Consider the following 20,631-nt stretch of genomic DNA (forward strand, 5'->3'; position numbering starts at 1 on the left):
TTATATCATTAGAAAAATAGTAATTATATTTTCCATATATCCCTATAATTATTTGCATATACGAAACTTGGCCTATACTGGGGAAAGCATTCTGTGTAAAAGTTTTATAGATGATGAGATGCTAGGGAGAAAACTGATATCAGTAGCAGGAACTGGACCTGATAAGGATCACAAGATCTTGGACTGGTGGCAGATATCATGATTAAATGTGCCTTTAGGGAGTGGGAGGCAGTGCGATAGGATGGAGTGAGTTTTGCATGTGGGAGGGATGTAAATGGTCAGGACCAAGAGAACGACTGTGATAGACTGAATTACTAATCTCATCTCTTCACTGGCCTGTAGTAGAACCCTTGCTATAATCTCAGGATGGATAGATAAGGTGTAGTACCCTTGCCACTGGGAAACTCATTGTTTCTTTAGTGGATGTATGTTGAAGATATAAGTAAATTCAGGAAAGGTTTAGATCAATCTATGAATGGTAAATCCAGATTTGCATGTTAAAGAAAACCAGAGAGTTTGAAATGAATCCTCAGACTTCTGAGGCCAACATTAATGGGATACTATGAGACTTTGAAACCACAGGCTGGTTAGACCATTGGGCTGACCCAGTATTGCATTTCCTACATTCATATCATTTGGTTTTTAAAAATAAATACGCATTTTAGTATGAATTCCTAAGGGAAACATGCAGTTTATTTGAAGACTGTAACTTTCTCCCCATGTTTCTTTTAAACTAATTACAAAGAAGTCATGGATGTTCTGAGCCAAAGGAGGTAGGAAACTCTATGAACAAATGTGACTTATTTTACATTCTCACACCTGCGTTCTACATGTGGGAAGTGCAAAAATGGATTTTAAGGTCCCAGGTAAGGAACCGTATGGATCCTGAAATCACCCTGCAGACAGATGAAATCTTTAGAAACCAAAAAGTGGCTCAGATTACTAGCAGTTGCTTCACAAAATTGCCTGCTTGAAAAAACAATCCAACTCTTTTACCATACTCTATAAGTCTCAAATCATTATGGTTTGGAAAAAATGCACATGAGACTGTGATAGCAATAATTACTTCAGATGAATGAATAAAAGAAAGCAAGATACTGTGTTTTTTTCCAGGCAACATTTACATGCAAAATCTTTCATTTTAGATGCAGTAAATACCACAGAAGCCAGTAGATAAAGATGATGTCCCAACTCTCAAAACCATACCAAAAGGAGTGGGAATGCAACTCAGGCGGGCAGCTGAGACCAGGACTGTGGGTAAATGCTGCAAGCTTCTTGCTCACAAGTAATGGTATGTCTGAGTTATGTTCTGCGTAACTATCTTTTAGACGTATTTAGTGATGCCCAATATACTAGTGAATTTCCAAACATAACCACAAAATGGATGACAAGTTAGGATGGTTCCATGCTTGAAATTTTGTTTTTTTAAAAATTCTGGTCCATTAGTCATTTCTATCTTCGTTAACATCTTTCCCTTTCCCGTTCACCTTCTGGTGCAGGTGTTAACGAACTTTGAAATGACTGATGGACCAGAAAAGGTCTTGGAAAATCTATCAAATGGATATTATAATCAGCCTCCATATAATCTAACTTAAATGTTACTTGACAGGTGTGGAGCAGGAACTAGAAAAACCAGAAAAGACATTCCACAAATGGCAAAAAGGAGAATGATCACAAAGTTCGATCCTCTGGTAAACCAGAAATTCAAATTCTTACTCGTGTGAGGTGAATTAACTTTACAGTGGGTATCTTCCAAATAATTCTCTAAGCCTGCCTCGGGAGGTAGGAAGTAACCAGTCATGGATGTTTACAGGGTGGACTGGATGACCACTTGAGAAAAGGCTGTAATGTGCAAACAAGACTCGATAGTTTCCATGGTTCTTGAGGGAAGCAGACACAGAGCTCACCTGTAACAAAGAGCTTTAGCTACTTAGATGAGGCTTTGCTCATCCATATAGGACCCTAGGGGTATATTCTGGCTTTGTTTCTGCCCTCCTGCCTCAAGCCAGAGACCAGCTTCTGCTTTCACTAGTGTTCCCTCAAACATATCTAGACCGCTCCAAGTCAAGGCCTAGGAAAATGAGGCCCAGAGAAGAGTGAGGCTTTCTCTCTCCCCTCAATAAGGGCCTGTTTGTCGAGTTGATTTCCTATACCAACGCCATCTCCCTCCAGATGATAGGGCCTGTCCTAGGGCCCGACAGGATTTATTTGCATATTGGGACAAAACACTATAATCTTCACCTCTATTGCAGAGGCATGGGGTCATTATCTTAGGTCCTCCCAACCCTATGGCCTCACCCAGAGACTTGCCTGTGGTGTCTTGCCTCCACCTTCCACAAAATCTCTGTGCAGTCAGTTCACGTTAGCATGAGCAAATGTGCCAAATCACCACGTGTTCCGCACACTGTTTCTATTTGCTGTCACCTTTCTCCCTAGCATCTCTCCATCTATATAAATTCTACACAAGATGCTTTCCCTAGCACAGGCCAGGTTTAGTATTTAAAATTAATTTCAGGGATATAAGAAAATATAATCTACTATGTTTCTAAAGATGTACCACCATCAATATTTATTAGAGAGAATTCCTTTACATTTATTGATTAGAAACATAAACTCTTGATTAATCAGAGGTTTCAGCTGCTAGGGAATATGTAAATGTCTACACAACTGAATCTTGCCTTAAAGTCTATACAATCTTGCTCCCTTTCCCATTATTCCTCACCAGCCTTTCCCTCAGAGTTGCCCTTCCTACTGTTAGCGTCTGCTTCCCAGATGACCTGACCTGACACAAACACCGTGAGTTAGTTGTTCTGGTCATTTGTTTGGCATGACTAGTTGACTTGTAAAAAAAGAGTATTGACTTGATTCAAATACTTGCCTTACTTTAATAATATTAAAGGAACAAAGATGGTTCACTGGAAACGGATTTTCTCGGATCTCTCCACCTGGGTGATTTTAAATAGGTGGCTGGTGTTTGGGGGGACTGATTCTCCAGATTCAGACCCTGGTGGATTTAATCAAACCACCTTAATTTAAAACACCCTGGTGTTTTAATCAAGGCTGCAAATAGAGGACAGGCTATAGAAAGAAGTGAAGCAAGAAAGACTATTACATGGAGCACAGGAAACCAGGCACGGTACAGGCTCCCAATAGGACTGCGGGGGTCAAAGCATGGGACAGATGTGTAGGCTGGGAAATCAATGCCTGACAAGATATCACACTTCTCATATATGCCTGGTGGATCAGCTTCCTGGGGCTTCCATAACATATTACCACAAATTGGGTGGCTAAAACAACAAGATTCAATGTCACATTTCGGAAGGCCAGAAGTCTGAAATCAAGGTGTCATTGGGTGGTTTTCTTCTTGGGACCTCAGAGGGAGAATCTGTTCCATACCTGTCTCATTTCTAGTGATAACCAAGCAATTCTTGGCATTCCTTAGTTTGTGGCAGTGCAACTACAATCTTTGCCTCAGTTGTCACATGACATTCCCCGTGTTTCTGTGTCTCTGTACCCAAATTTGCCTATTCTTGTAAGGACGATGTCGTATTGCATTTCGGATCCACTTTAATCCAGCATGACCTCATCTTAACTTGATTAGATGTCCAAACGATTTCAAAAAAGGTCATCTTCGCAGGTTCTGAGTGAACATGAATGGGGGGGGGCACTATTCAACCCAGTATAACTGAGAACTTGAGTGATTAAAAACTAGCCTTTAGATTGGTGTCATGAGATGAATAGGCACTTTCTGGTGATGAGCCTTTGAATATTGGAACGTAGTGTTTGGTTGTGGGATCTGAAACATCCGAGGGTATAGATTCTGTCTTCTCTCCTGACCACACCTCCTCCAAGCTGAGATGACACTCGTCTTGCCTTCCACGTCTTCAGAGTACGCTGAAATTGTCTGGTCTGGCGCACTGATGTCTATGCATTTGCCTTCCTCCTTCAAACCCCACCCTGCCCGCCCCCACCACACACATACACCTTCATCCTTCCCATAAAGAAAGATAACAGAATCAGGGCACCTGGGTGGCTCGGTTGGTTAAGCAGCCAACTCTTGGTTTCAGCTCAGGTCATGATCTTGTGGTTCATGAGTTCAAGCCCCACATCAGTCTCAGCGCTGATAGTGCGGAGCCTGCTTGGGATTCTCTCTCTCTCCCTCTCTTTCTGCCCCTCTCTGCTTGTGCTCTCTCTCAAAATAAATAAACTTTAAAAAATAATAAAGACAACTGAATGTAAACACTAAACTGCCAGACTTATGTTGGGGTTGGAGGGTCACTCTGGGTGGAGGCAGGCAGCCACATCGTTGAAGTAGAGTGAATGGAGTGAAAAAAGGAATCTAGGTTATTTCTCAGACAGCTTTTACCCAGTCTCCCTTATTTTGTCCTCCCTCTTCCCCCAATTCATTCCCAGATCCAGAAGTAGCCAGTATCGCCACTTACTGAACATCCTGAGGATTCTGCAGTAAATCAGGTGGGTTCCCCACTTTCCCCACTGCCAGCTCAGAATTTGTCTATCTCTGTTCTGCTAAGTCAATGTCTATTCATCCACTTCCCAGACTGCAAAGTTTTATTGCTGATTCCTCTCTTCCTGCTTTTCTCCTACTTGAGTTTTTTTTGTGTGTGATGTGTTTGTGCATCTATCCATCCACCACTCATCCATCCATCCATCCATCCATCTCTATTAGAGTTTTAGTGAGACTTTGGAGGGAGTAATGTTAGACGTGTACATTAGTCTGGTACGTTAATCTGGAACTCCAGATTTAAAACAATACCAATCACTATGATAGTGAGGTTTCTCCTGTAATATCAAACTTCTTGGTATAGACATGAAGTAGGTAGACAGATTTCATTAGGGTTGGAGTTTTGCCAACTAAGAAAAGGAGGGTTTGAGATGACAGGACTTAAGAAAACTTGACTTGCAAGGAAATAATTATTTGATGCACCCTGAACTTTCAACCTGGGTAAGGAGGGTATTGTGAACACGAAGGAGGTGATGAGTGAAAAATTGAAAGTCAATAGACTGGAGCCCCCCAAATTTTGAAAAAGTGTTCTGTTGGGCATACAAAGTGAGGGAGCAGGAAGGTCAGAGAGTAGAAGGATCTCAGATTTCAGATCTGGCATTTTTGGAGGTGGTGATTATTGGGTGTGACCCAGTTGGGGGTGGATGTGGTATTTTCCAAAGATGAGCACAACAATCTCTCTCATCCCAGGTGACCTCCTACGGTGTGAGGCTGCCACACTGCCATCAAGAGGTGGAGGCTCCTTCCTCTCCTCTTGAATTTGGGCTGGCCTACTAACTCGTTTATGACCCAGCGAGTGAAGTGAAGAGGCATGGCTTCCCAGGCTAAGTAGAAAAGGCCATGTAGTTTCTCTCTGGCTGTCCTGGAATGCTCTGGGGAACACGAGCCACCATGCAAGCAGTCGAACTCCCCTGACACATATCATGCTAGAGGGGCCACATACAGGTGCTCTGGTCACAGTCTAGCCAAACCTAACCTTTCTGCCACCCTTGCCAAAATACCAGATGAGTGAGTGAAGCTGTCTGGACCCTCCTAGACCAACCAGCTAGGTGCCTCTGAAGGACTTCGGTGGTGCCACAAGGAATGAAAGGGCCCAGTGGGAGTGCCTAGATTCTTGAGCTACACAGTTTGTGAAGTATGACAGAGTGTCTGTGATGTGTACATTTCCATCTTCTGTCCAGACCTCTCGCATGAACTTCAGACCCATATAGCCAGCTGCCTCCGAACATCGTCACTTAGGTGGCTAATAGGCACCTCAAATTTAACATATTCTAAATTGAGTTCTCGATAGTCCCCTCAAACCGGCTTTTCCCTATCCTGGTTATCGGCAAATCCATTCTTCTGGCTGTCCAGGCCAAACACCCTGCTGTCATCCCTCACCACCCTCTTTAGCTCATACTCCATATCCAATGTTATGTAATACCACTGTCTGTACCTTCAAAATATATCCAGATTGCAACCACTTTTCAGGACCAGCATTGCTACCACACTCCTCCAAGCTGCCATCACCTTTCATCTGGATTACCCACTAACTCTCTCCTCAGAGGTCTTGCTTTGCTGTTAATCTTCAGTCTACTCAGAAGGATCCTTTTATAATGTCACAGCATATTCCTCCTCCACTCAGAATCCTCAAAGACCCTCCATCTCAGAGTAAATAAAGGCCAAAGTCCATACCAGGACCTACAAGGCCTCTCCTACTTCCCACTCCCTAGGTTTATCTTTTATTCCTCTCTTAGCTGTAATGGCTTCCTCCCTGTTCCTTAAACTGGACAGGCACAGTCCTGCCTCAGGGCCTTTGCCCTAGCTATTCTTTCTCAGGGACCCACGTGCTAGCTCCCTCATTTCCTTCAGACATTATTCAAAAGTGAATTCCTAGATGGGGTGCCTGGGTGGCTCAGTTGGTTAAGCGTCTTAATTCACTTCAGGTCGTGATCTCATGGTTTGTGAGTTCGAGCCCCACATCGGGCTCTGTGCTGACAGCTCAGAGCCTGGAGCCTGCTTTGGATTCTGTGTCCCTCTCTCTCTCTCTCTAACTCTCCCCCACTTGTACTCTATCTATCTCTCAAAGATAAATAAACATTAAAAAAATTTTTTTGTTAAGTGAATTCCTGGAAACTATGTATGGCAACGGATGTTAACTAGACTTATTATGGTGATCATGTCACACTATACACATATATTGAATCATTATGTTGTACATCTGAAACCAATAAAATGTTATGTGTCAATTACCTCAGTTAAAAAGATAAGAGTTTTTTTCTAAATACTGTATCAATGGAAAAATAAAAATTATGTATTATAAAAAAGTGGATTCTTCTGTGAGGATATCCACTGACACTACTCTTAAATCTCAATCTGTCACCTTACAACCCATTCTCTGCTTTATTTTGTTGTTGTTGTTGAGATACAGTTAACAAATAACATCAGTTTCAGGTGTGTATCATAATAGATATTTATTGCAAAACAATCACTACAGTAAGTCTAGCGAACATCATCACCACACATATTTACAACATACCACACATTTTATCTACCCATCCATTGACGGACACATAGGTTGCTTCCACATCTTGGTTATTTAATTTTTTTTTTAATTTTTTTTTAACGTTTATTTATTTTTGAGACAGAGAGAGACAGAGCATGAACAGGGGAGGGGCAGAGAGAGAGGGAGACACATCTGAAACGGGCTCCAGGCTCTGAGCTGTCAGCACAGAGCCCAACGCGGGGCTCGAACTCACGGAGTGTGAGATAGCGACCTGAGCTGAAGTCGGACGCTTAACCTACTGAGCCACCCAGGCGCCCCACATCTTGGTTATTTTAAATAGAGTTGCAAAGAACATGTGGGTTCAGATATCTTTTCAAGTTAGCGTTTTGTTTTCTTCAGGTAAATACCCAGAAGTGACGTCGCTAGATCATAGCATATTTCTATTTTTAATTTTTTGAGGAAACTCCATACTGTATTCCATAGTGCTTGCAGCAACTTACCCTCTCACCAACTGTGTGAGAAGGTTCCCTTTTCTCCACATCCTCACCAACATTTGTAACTTCTTATCTTCTTGATAGCAGCCATTTTAATAGGTGATATAATAGGTGATATCTCATCGTGGTTTAATTTGCATTTCCCTGATGGTAAGTGATGTTGAGCATCTCTGCAGGTGCCTGTTGGCCATCTGTATGTCTCTGGAAAAATATCTATTCAGGTCTCCTGCCCTCTCTGCTTTATTCTGTCCTCAGCATAGATCACTGTCTAACGTAGTAGTATGTATTTTATTTATTTTCTGTTACCTCCAGTCAAAGGTAAACTCCACAAAGCAAGCAATTTTGTCTCATCTGTTTACTGCTGTTTCAAATAGTGCCATGCACATAGCAAGCACTCAAAACATATTTGTTGAATGACAGAATTTCCCAGAACAGTTTATATTTCCCCAATCAAAGGGAAGAATGGGTGTAAAAAGGGAGGAGGGGAGAAACAGCTAAAGAAAATTCTAACAAATAAGAGCCATAATTATAGCTTTCGTTTATTATGTCTTCTTTCAATCATTTACTTACAATTTTCTAATTGCATTCTTGATGAATATCTGGGTTCAACAAAAAAAGGAGTGAATGCACTAAGCAAAGTTTATTTATTATTCACGATGTTCCTCTTTTGATTTGGCATCTTTACTCTCCTGGAGTCCTAAGAGAATCGCATCAGCCTCAAGTATAGTTGTATCTGTGGTGGCTCCCAGGAACCTAGATGTGAGTTCAAGATCTAATAGACGCAGTCGGACTCTGGTTCCTTTCTGGTATTTCCTGGATAGTAAGAAAAAAAAAATTCCATTAATTCTGCATAGCACAACATGAACAAGTAGTTTAATTTTTTTTTTAATGTTTATTTTTGAAAGAGACAGAGCATGAGTAGGGGAGGGAGGGGCAGAGACACACACACGCAAACACACACACTCACAGAATGTGAAGCAGGCTCCAGGCTCCAAGCTGTCAGCACAGAGCCCGACGCAGGACTCAAATTCACGAACCACGAGATCATGACCTGAGCCGAAGTCAGACGCTTAACCGCCTGAGCCACCCAGGCTCCCTAAACAAGTAGTTTAAAGTAAAACTCAAATTCTAATTTTAATGTGGTGGCTCAAGATAAAGAATATGTCCTTTTTTAAAAAAACACTTTATACTAGTGCGTGAGAAAGAGTTGTTTTTGACAGAAAATTTAGTTGTATAAGAATTGTAACCTTGAAGTGACTTTTAAAGATCTTATAAACACTTAAGAGACTGTTAAAAACTGAGAACAAACTGAGGGTTGATGGGGGGTGGGAGGGAGGGGAGGGTGGGTGATGGGTATTGAGGAGGGCACCTTTTGGGATGAGCACTGGGTGTTGTATGGAAACCAATTTGACAGTAAATTTCATATATTAAAAAAAAAAAAAAAGATCTTATAAACAAAATTCAAACAAGTCAATTCTTGCAAATAACATTTATTTTAATATGTCATTCATTTTTTAAAATATTTATTTATTTATTTTGAGAGAGAGACAGACAGACAGCATGCACATGCAGGAAGGGCAGAGAGACAGAGAAAGAGAGAGACTCCCAAGCAGGCTCTGTGCTGACAGCACAGAACCTGACGTGGGGCTCAATCCCACTAACCATGAGTTTGTGACCTGAGCCAAAATGAAGAGTCAGACATTTAACAGACTGAGCCACCCAGGTGCCCCAATATGTTATTCATTTTTAAAATCAGCGAATATCGAGGGAAAAAGATTTTCAGATACATGCTTTCTTCCTAAAGTTAAGAACTTCTCATTTTTATTTAATATTTTTTTAATGTCTATTTATTTTTGAGAAAGAGAGAGAGAGAGAGGAGAGAGAGAGGGAGGCACAGAATCCAAAGCAGGCTCCAGGCTCTGAGCTGTCAGCACAGAGCCCAAAGCAGGGCTCAAACTCTGAATGGCGAGATCATGACCTGAGCCGAAGTTGGGACACTTAACCCATTGAGCCACTCTGGTGCCCCCCAAATCTTCTTTTAAAGTAAAGAATATTTTACAAAAGCAAAATGGAAAAAGGTCTAAATGTAAAGTACTTAAGTGCTGAGGACTGACTGCACTATAATTAAAGTGTAATGACAGCCTAACATGCATGATGGCTCACTTTGATCAATAAAATATTTTACAATACCAAATGAAACTTATATTCATTCATCTTCTTCCTTGATCAAATGTTTTAAGGGTTTAACATCAACATTATGAAAAGCTACAGGTGAATGAAAATATTGCCAATGACTGCAATCCCAAAATCTTTAAGGATCTAAATATACAAGCATACCTTGTTTCACTGTACTTTGCTTTGCGCTTTGCAGGTATAACGTGTTTTACAGGTTGAAGGTTTGTGGCAACCCCGTGCCAAACAAGTGTATCGCCGCCATTTTTCCAACAGCATTTGCTGACCTTGGGTCTGTCACATTTTGGGGGTCGTACGATAGTTCCAACTTTTTCATTATTGTTATATTTGTTTTGGTGATCTGTGATTAGTGATTACTAGTTGAAAGGTCAGATAGGGGTTAGCAGGTTTTAGCAATAAAGTATTTAAAAAAATTTTTTTTAATCTTTATTTTTGAGAGAGAGAGAGAGAGAGAGAGAGAGAGAGAGAGAGAGATAGATACAGGGTGCAAGTGGGGGAGGAGCAGAGAGAGAGGGAGACACAGAATCCGAAGCAGGCTTCAGGCTCTGAGCTGTCAGCATAGAGCCCAACACGAGGCTCAAACTCACGAACTGCTAGATCATGACCCCAGCCGAAGTCGGGACGATTAACCAACTGAACCACCCAGGTGCCCCGACAATAAAGTATTTTTTAATTAAAGTATATGCAGTTAAGCTTTGAGTAGGGTTTCAAATCCATGGGTCCAACTTATACATGGATTTCTAATAAATACAGTATAGTACTATAAATGTATTTTCTCTTCCTTAGTATTTTCCATAACATTTTCATTTCTCTAGCTTATTTTATTGTAAGAATACAGTATATAATACACATAACATACAAATTACGTGTTAATTGACTATATTATCGGTATGGCTTCCAGTCAACAATAGGCTGTTTTTAAAAAAGTTTTCCATGTTTATTTATTTTTGAGGTGGGGAGGGGCAGGGAGGGAAGGAGAGAGAGAATCCCAAGCAGGCTCCTCACTGTCAGTACAGAGGCCAACGTGGGGCTTGATCTCAGTAACCTAAACATGAGAGATCATGACCTGAGCTGAAATTAAGAGTCAGACACTTAACCAACTGAGCCACCCAGGTGCCCCAACAGTAGGCTATTAGTTTAAGTTTCTGGGGAGTCAAAATTGTATGCAGGTTTTCGATTGCACGGGGGGGGGGGGGGGGGTCAGCAGCCGTAACCCCTTCATTGTTCAAGGGTGAACTATACATTGCTTTTTTAGACATAATGCTATTATTTCACACTTAATAGACTAAAGTATAGGGTAAACATAACTTTTACATGCACTGGGAAACAAAAAAATTCATTTGACTTGCTTTACTGCAATATTTGCTTCATTGTGGTGACCTGGAACCAAGCCTGCATTATCTCTGAGGTGTGCCTGCCCATCAAGTATTCTAATTTTAAATTAAACAACTTTACATAAATGGAAAGAAACAAAGTTCTCAAAAAAAGTCACTGAAAAATGATTTTTGTAGGCCATATAATGAATAGTCTCCATACAATGTTTAATTAGGTATTCTGAAGGAATTTATAAATGATCTATCAAATAAAGATGAAGGCTACTTGGTTTTTTTAAAAAAACTTATTTTTCTTTCTGATAATAGAAGTAAATATTCTTTTGTAAAACTGTGTAAAATAATGAAGTCAGTCATATTTTCTAGTTCTTCTATTTATTCACACGTGTGTATACATGAGTGTGTATTTGACAGCATAGATCTTATTTTCTGTCTTTGTTTAAAAAATTAAAGAGATATCCTAAAATATTGAGCATAGCCTTATAATCTTAGAAAACAGCAATTACAGGACATATTCTATATGAATTATCCTCTGGAAAAATAAGGTTGGTTCATAGGCAAGGTAAAGGTGAACACTATTTTCTATATTACTTGGAGCTATAACTTATGTTCTAACAGATTCTTTCATTTGTCCTCACAGCATGACTCACAGCGATTCAATCAGCTTTGATTCATGTTGACCCCTCCTTCCCTCCATTCCTGCAATATCCAATTAGCAACTTTAGTTCATTTTTTAACACAGGTATTTCTTGATCTTAACCCTACAAGTCTCATTACCCCTTAGCTGAAGCTTGAGGTCTAATCTTCCCAGGGCCCATGTTTTGGGCCCACTTCTCAAGATGGCTTCCATATCTTGGCCTGATGTCCATTCCCACATACTTCTATTCCTCTGTACCTTTGCTTCTATTGCCAGCCTTCCTTGAACTTACTGTCTATCTGCCTGATTCTTAAGTTCCAGGTAGAACTGGATACATCAAATGCAGCTCCCAAGAGCCTTGACATTCTCCTTGTCGGAATGAAGAGTCTGTCACTGGAACTCCCATGGAAGAAAGAGGTTTTGCAGTCATAGACCTGGATGCAAATCTGAGCCCTGCCACTTACGCGTTGGGTAACCCTGAGTGGCTTTCCCTGAACCATAATTTCCTCATCTACAATAAGAGAGATTCCAACCATTTTGCAGGTTTACTGTGAAGGTTAAATGGGATAATACGTTGAAAATGCTTAGCACATGACTGCAAATGTTAGTGCCTCTCACTTACTTGTCTTGGTTATCTGTGCAACTCTCTGATCTCTCTTTAGTCTCTATGCTCCCCCAAGATCTGGCACTGGGTTTATCTCTGTATCCTTCCAGTGCCAATGTAGCAGGTACTCAAATGTCTGTCAATAAATTAACATGACACTTACTGATAAAAGCCACCAGGTCACAGATTATCTAGAATTTCTACTTTCTTGGCTTTAGCAGCTGTGTGGACTGGTGCATTCACTTAACCTCTCTGAAATTTGCTTGGCATCGTGCCTAGCACATAGTGGTTAATAAACATTGGTTTTCTTCTTTCATTGTTCATTGTCGGCTTATTTCTTTTTACTTATTTTTAGGAGCATTACTCATAGCTGGACTATAAACTTATCATGAGGAAAGGAACAGTGACTTTTTATAAAAAGAGTTGCACATGTCACAAACACCAGGGGCACCAATTCTGGGCACAGTCGCAGTGAAGAGGAAGCTCTCAGTGTAAGTGGTTCTGTGTCATATTAACGGCAAAAATCTCCAATTACAAAATAAAAACAGGAACACCATTGAGTGCCAGTATGCTTGGTAATTTATGGAATGCAGAAGTCTGTCCCCAGTTTTAGATGCATTAGCCTTTAGTGATATGAAAGCGTTGCCTTCACTTCCAAAAATTATGGAAATTCTGGGAATTATCCAGTGAGATGATAATGGAGATGAAAAGCAAACTACAGGCCTGTATGTGTGGTGAAATAAGAATTATCCAAATATACACATTGTGCACTACACAAAGCAAACAAAACAAACCTTTAAAAGATTCTCTTCTGCTATCTAGAAGTAGCTGTTTCTACTTTTATGGTACTTAATTTTTATTTTGTATTACAGTTGATTGCATGTAAGCGTTACCTTCTCTATGAGACTGTAAGATCCTTAAGGGCAGGGATTTCATATATGCCTCTCACAGCCCCATGAAGACATTTCACATAATGCAGCCTTTTGAACAGTGGTTTCCACACTTTCTAGTATACCAGAAACACCTGGAGTACCGGTTAAAAATGCAAATGGAGGGACGCAAGCCTGAAAGTAAGCTGGCAAATCTGAGATGAGACTTAGGAATTTACCTTTTGAGCAAGCTTCCCAGGTGATTCTGATTCAGGCTTCTCTGGTCACTACTTGAGAAACTCTGGCCTAGGATTAGGTTTATTATATATAATCAAGTGCAGGAAGACAGGACAGTTTATATAAACACAACAGGCCAGGAAAATGAGAATCTCTGAAAAACTCTGTGGCTACCATTAACAAGTTTCAAGAGTAACAGATGTTTTCCATAAGTGATGACAAGAGTTGTTTAGGGTGAATAATTTAGATAGACCAAAAGAAAAAAAAAAAGTCAGGAATATATAATATGGAGAAATGCACCTAAAAACCACTGACAGGCTGGAGTAGGGCTGCCTCGCCCACACTGAGACTGTCCGTTCTGGGAGATCCAGGACATGTAAGGGTCAGCATACTTCTCTGACAAGAACAGCAGCCATACAACTAATGTGGAGTTGATCCTTGCTTTAACTTTGAAACACTTTATTAAAGGAAAAAAAATAAGCTAATATATTTCTAAGAACTCCATTTCTTCCAGTGTAATTCGAGGTGAACCTTCACTATTGTAGTCTTTGATAATCACTTACACCACTTAGTTTTCCCATTTGGGTTTCCATTGTTCCACATAACAAGATTTAAAATGAGTATGCCAGTAAACTCTCTTCCCAGATTGTTTATACAACCCTTAAATGGTCACTTTATTCAAAGATTTTGGCCTAAGTATAAAAATCCAGAAAAGGCAATGTAGTGACTGAGAGCGTGGGCTCTGGAGCCATGACTACACGTGTGTGTGCGGTTCTATCACTTATAAACATGCAACCCTGAGGTACTGTATCTCTGTTTCAGCGTCCTCATTTGTAAAATGGGAATCGTTGTACCTACGCCATAGGTTCTTGTGAGCATGAAAGATATTAAAACATTCCAAGCCCTTATAAATGCTCAATAAATATTAGCTATCGTCATCAATCACCACCACCACCATCATCACCATGACCACCATCATCAAAACAAACCCAATGAAAACCGATACTCTATGTGGGAGTGATGCAGAATATAAGAGCACTTTCAGTTCTAATTCACAGTGATAATTGAATCGATACAAAAGGTTCCTATAGAAAGGAAATTTGGAGGTGGGTTCTCTTCCAATACTTGCTTTGATTCAAATCCTACTTATTTTAATGGCATAAGCACTCTTCTCTTAAAATACAACATAACTGTTCTACAAAAATGGAAACCGTTTCTTTTGAAATGAATGTTGACTTTCCAATGAGATGTGAGGCAAAAGAGCTCTGAACAAAGCAAGTAAGATTCAGAGGACTACGCACCGAATGGTCCACATTTCCTAGCACTGACCACAATATAACCACATATACAGTCAGTCACAAAAAGGTCACAGTGATTTACGTACTCTTGTACTCTTTCCGGCAGTGGCTCAGGAAGACTGAGGGGCAGGGAGAGGTGTCCTAACTTCACCTATCTCCTATTATCACTCTTGCTTCACTAACTTTCAGTGGAGTTACGCCTTTTAGGAATATACTTGTGCTTATAGCACACACCATTTCTTTGAAGGGAAAGGTAACAATTTCTGTAGATTCATTATTTGTTTTTCCAAGAAGCAACTTTTAGCTTCATTTAAAATTCAATAATAGCCTTAACTTCTAACCTAATCAACTAACGCCTTTCATGATTTTATAAACCTGAATCTGTCTCTTCTGTCTTCTTTTTATAATGGGGTTTTATTATTCTTTTATGTATCTAGTTTTTCCTCACTCCTGTGATTGTATCAATGGACTCTGCTAAAAACTGCACAAATACCCATAAACAAAATTTATTATCTATAGTAAAATCTATTATATCTATATCTAACTATAATAAAATCTATTTATTATCTATAATAAAAATATCAAATACCACTGCCCACTGTAACTTTCCGTGATAATGGAAACCCTTTAGATAAGGTTTGAGCACTTGAAATATGGCTAGTGTAACTGAGGAACTGAACTTTTAAATTATATTTAATTAACTTAAATTCAAATTTAAAAAACCACATCACAGTGCAGCTCCAGAGAATTTCAATAAAATTTGACAATAAAAATAGTAAGCATACTTGTCCCACAATATAAAAATATACTCTGTGGCAGAAAAGCTATTTTTGCAGGAAAAAATAGTACTTAGAAATAATTTGTTATAAGAAATAAGTACCACTAATTAGATCCAGCAATAATAAACAGATACATGTTTGCCATTATTAACCCCTCAAACATTTCTTTCCTTTGTTACCTTTTATATTTTTCCTCAAATCTGTGTGACATTGTACTAGACACATAGCAACTGAATTGTCTTATTAGCTATTTTGAGGTTATAATTAAGATCTTCATAAAGATAGCTTCCCTCATATTACAGACATAAAATTAAGATACATAGAATTAAAGTCACTTGCCTAATGCCAAAAAGTGGTATAAAAGGATTCACAGATTTTTTCTCCCCTCTTCCTTTTCTCAAGTTCTCAAATACCTGTGACTTCTGGCAAGAACTATAAATTTAATCCCTTTGGGGGTGGTAAGAATTTACCACTTCATACAATCTTATAATGTCTTCCTTTTAAATAAAATTTAGGCCACACTGTTGTCATCCAACTCATTATTTTAACTGCTCCCCCTTTAGAAAAATGATTGCTTTCAGTGGTAACAAATAATAATATTGGGAAAAAACCTCCATGGCGTCAAGCAATTTCGTCTATTTTTTTTTTTAATTAGGAAAAACATCCCAGATATTAGTTTCTCAGAAATCTTCTATTTTATATTAAAACCACTGAATACTGCTGTCTTGAAAGGCAAATAGGATGTCTCCAATGAGCACATTCAAAATAAAAATAGCCTGTGTTTTTACTGCTTGGTGTGTTTCTTTCTTTTAACTTCAAGTGCTTGCCTCTGACTGATCTTTGTGAACTCCAGCCTAAATGGATTCAATCCCAGCCTTCACCGTGACTGCTCTCTTCCACTGTGCGCTTTCTCAGACCATATGCTGCAGTAAATGAGCCTGCATGGCTGAGCTGTTTAGGAAAAGGGCAATTAAATCTGGTTTTGCATTTCTTTATTAAGGACATGGTTTAAAGACTTTCCTTTGGAGAGGTTTTTGACATTCTTTCCACAGACATTCTTTAACATCTGTCAGTGCAGGCTAGTGATGGTTCTCATAGACTTAAAATAGAGAGCGAATCCTCTGCCTAGTTCTTTGATACAAATATATTAATAATACAAAGCTGACAAATAATAAGGTTTGGATTAAACCTCAGTATCTAAAGAGAATACTGTGAGGAATTCTGACTTTGCTAGTCAATTTAGCTGTCTTGCTGTAATCATAATTCTCAGAGGTTTTAAAAATAGTTCTTTTGAAATCATTAGGCATCTACGTTTTTATCTCAAATGAGTTAAAATAGTTTAGAATTTTTTCCAATTTTCTGACAATTCTTTACTTAAAGCTTTAAGACTTTAGAAATAATTTTTTCCTCTTCCTTTTTGAAGACGAAAAGCTAAAATATTTCTATTGGTTCAATTAACACCTATGTGATTTTTTTTAAAGTTTATTTATTTATTTTGAGAAAGTGTGTGCACGTGCGCGGGGGTGCAGACAGAGAAGGAGACAGAGAATCCCAAGCAGTCTCTGTGCTGTCAGCGTGTGGCCCCACATGGGGCTCAATCCCATGAACAGTGAGATCATGACCCGAGCTGAAAATCAAGAGATGGACACTTAACTGAATGAGACACCCAGGTGCCCCTGATTTTTTATAATTTATACAAATGTTCACAGTAATGCTGATCTGTATGTGAAGCCACCAACGTGTGTGTGTGTGTGTGTGTGTGTGTGTGTGTGTGTGTGTGTGTGTGTGTTTGAGAGACAGAGAGAGAGAGAGAGAGAGAGAGAGGAGAGCATGTATACATGTAAGAGAGCACATGTGAAAATGTATACTTTCTTCTTCAAATGAACTGTCCAGACATCAATTTCCTCATCTTTAAAAAGCACACTGTTGGGGCGCCTGGGTGGCTCGGTTGGGCATCCGCTTCAGCTCAGGTCATGATCTTGCAGTACATGGGTTTAAGCCCAGCGTCGGGTTCTGTGCTGACAGCTCAGAGCCTGGAGCCTGCTTCAGATTCTGTGTCTCCTTCTCTCTCTGCCCTTCCCCTGCTCACGCTCTCTCTCTCAAAAATAAATAAAGATTAAAAAAAAAAAAAAAGATCAAAGGTGTTTTACAGTTCTATGATTTAGTTCTACTTTTACACAACGTTAAGTATTTGAAATTTGATACAATGTAGAATGATATTAAGTGCAAAACTGATTAAACTTCTTGGTGTTTAATTCTGGATTTGTCTCACTTTTTCAAAATGCCATCTGCCATGTTTCACTGACCTATCTGGTCTATTGCTTCTTTCTGTCCAATATGTCAGATGTCTTTAAAGATTTTCTTACCACCATGCTATCCATACTGTATTATCAAGCACAGCAACCAGGGTTAACAAAATAAAGGTAGAAAGTGTTCATAAAGTTCTATAGCTCTCCGATATTTCTACTCATTAAAATTTTAAATGCAGTACAAATCTTAAGTTCTAATTTATTATCCCAGGTCGTTAGGAGATGTAAATGGGAACCAAAAATTATTATCACCATAACTTCTGCTACCTGCATTATTACCAAAAGTCCCTGGAAAAACCTAATGGTTATCCCTTTAATAATACTACAGAGAGTGTGCCTATCCACTAGGCCAAAATAAACCATGCAAATCAACTGGCAACTGGAACTCTCCATGCCATTATGGCAGGGAGTGATGGACATTGTTCTTTTTTTTTTTAATTTTTTTTTTAATTTATTTTTGAGACAGAGAGAGACACAGCATGAATGGGGGAGGGGCAGAGAGAGAGGAAGACACAGAATCGGAAGCAGGCTCCAGGCTCTGAGCCATCAGCCCAGAGCCCGATGCAGGGCTCGAACTCACGGACCGCGAGATCGTGACCTGAGCTGAAGTCGGACGCCCAACCGACTGAGCCATCCAGGCGCCCCTGATGGACATTGTTCTTAACACCAAACTGCATTTCCTCAAGTTGTAATCATCCTAGATGAGGATTTAAACTTTTTTCTGTAATTCTAATATAAATGTATGATTTTGTTTTTTCCTTAAACCAAGTTCTTTTTAACCTCTACCCTGCTGGTTAATATTCTGTGTCACCACAAACAGAAGTTTTGTCTCTTGTTCAAGCACTGATCTATTTTATGAAATGTGAAGATAAAATTAATTTTTTTAAATGAAAGTTTTAAATGTAAAATAACTTCACTTAATAATGTAGAATATGCATATAATGTAATATATTACATATGGAATCAGTGACAACAGAATCTTTTCTCAGAGCGGCAATATAAGGTGTATCAAGACATAAGATACTTGAGATGTGCTGATGACTGATACTGGGATCAAACTTGGAGCCAGTATTATGGCATCTAAGCAAAAAAGGGATACATTTTGTGGTATGTAATTCTTACGAAAATATACATATTTTATTGTCAGAGAAAAGTTTTGTCAGTACAGAACAGAGGAAGGAGTAAGAACTTTAGAGAATTATAGAAAGATCTAGATTTGACTGTGACTGAGTGCAAGAAACTTACCCTGAATGGACTGTTTATTTATCTGTAAAAGGAGGATAACATACACTGCCTGGCAAGGTTGATGTGAAGCTTCATGCATTATAAGGTGTGGAAAGTGCCTGGCACATAACACATACTCCATAAATACCAGCTATTATGAAATTCACCACATTCATATTTACATAAAGTGCACCAGGTTACTGAAAGGATAACAACTTCAAATACGGTTTTATTGAAGACACTAGATTACTGCTCAAATGAATAAGTACTAGTAGTAATCTTCAACGTATATAAAAGAAACAAAAGGAAAACAAAACTCATTGAAGACATTCTTTTGAGTTTGAATTTGGAGCTGAGGGAGGGGGCTAATAAAATCCAGAAATTACTTTACAACTTACAGGGACAGATTTGGTGACTCTACAGGGAGTCAGAACTGGGAGGAATAACAGAATCGCTTGTGGACATTTTTCACAATGTTTTTTTCTTCTCTTTTCTTTTCTTCAAAATACTGATGCCAGGGGTCCAACCCAGATCTACTCCATCAAAATCAATGGGGTAGACCTGGAGATTGATGCACATTTGGGAAAAAGCTCCTCAAACGGGTCTGGTGTCCTGACCTTCTTCAAAAAGCACTGGCTAATGCGTTCATAAGTTACATTCTCTTGAGTCTTTGTCTCAATCAAATTCCAAATTAACGGTTCATGGTAGTTTCTGGGCCAAGAGGAATCTTGCCCAAGTCAAGCTTTAATTTCCTAACAAGTGCATGCAGTACAGACAACATGAAGTCAAAATTAGAACTGCATTTTTAAATATCAAATATGAGACAAAAAAGACAAGTTGTTTTTCCATTATGAATACTGAATAAATTAGTATGTATTTTCACCTAAACAAAGGGCTGACTCATTTTATGTGGGTCATGTAAGATTTACTGCAGTTAAAGATGTATTTTCATGACCAAAATACATGAAAATACATTCAGGATCCCTTCCACAGTGCTTGAAAACCTAACACTTAAGCATATACAACAAAATTCACATTTGGCTTGAAAATTACCTTATGGCAGATGTTATCTCCTGACTACCTCAGCTCTAAAATGTCCTTGATTATTTCCTCCAATGGCAGAACCTGTCTCCTGATTCCCTGCACTTTTGACTACATTAAGAGAACAGATTTGTCCGAACCCATTTGCAGAGTTTCTTTTTTTCTTTTATCTTGTTTCTATCTCTCTAAATTAGTTCCTTATTAAATAAGTATCATTAAATTTTCAACAAACACCTACTCAGCATCTGCATGAGGTAAGGGGATACCAACAAGAAATAGAGAAACTCTCCTGTCCTTTCCCAATCCACAGAGGCAAAAATGTAGTGAAGACCTTAGTCCACCAATCTCTCTGGCGGGCCATAGAACTACTTTAGCAGGTTGGTCCTGATTTCTGTGCCCTTTCAACAAGAGATGAGACTCTCAGATACCTTTTGGAAAGGCAAACACTTCACAAATTGTTACTGCAGTAGCTTATGTGGGCTGGCAATGGTCAGCGAGGAAAATCTTTCATAAAAGAATCAGACCCATCCTGCAGATTTCATGTAATCCAGAGTGTTGTAAACAGTCTCCAGTGTGAGCCAAGAAGTAGTGTCAATGAGGGGAGAAAA

General features: G+C 39.2%; 1 protein-coding gene across 2 annotated transcripts in view; it reads right to left on the bottom strand.

Moving 5' to 3' along the window:
- Positions 1-20,631, bottom strand: part of MRPS28 (mitochondrial ribosomal protein S28) — a 207,966-nt gene that overhangs the window by 92,968 nt on the left and 94,367 nt on the right. The window contains exon 3 of one of the 2 annotated variants that reach the window (XM_019453340.2): positions 8,016-8,314. The exons of the other annotated variant lie outside the window; for it this stretch is intronic. Within the exon in view, the coding sequence (XP_019308885.1) occupies positions 8,149-8,314 (166 nt within the window). The 3' untranslated portion in view covers positions 8,016-8,148. Of the gene's footprint in view, positions 1-8,015; positions 8,315-20,631 lie in introns of those variants that run through there. 2 annotated transcript variants of the gene reach the window in all.

The sequence above is a fragment of the Panthera pardus genome, unplaced genomic scaffold (genome assembly GCF_024362965.1).
Source record: "Panthera pardus isolate Hobbes unplaced genomic scaffold, ASM2436296v1 HiC_scaffold_7, whole genome shotgun sequence".
NCBI classification, from domain to species: domain Eukaryota; kingdom Metazoa; phylum Chordata; class Mammalia; order Carnivora; family Felidae; genus Panthera; species Panthera pardus.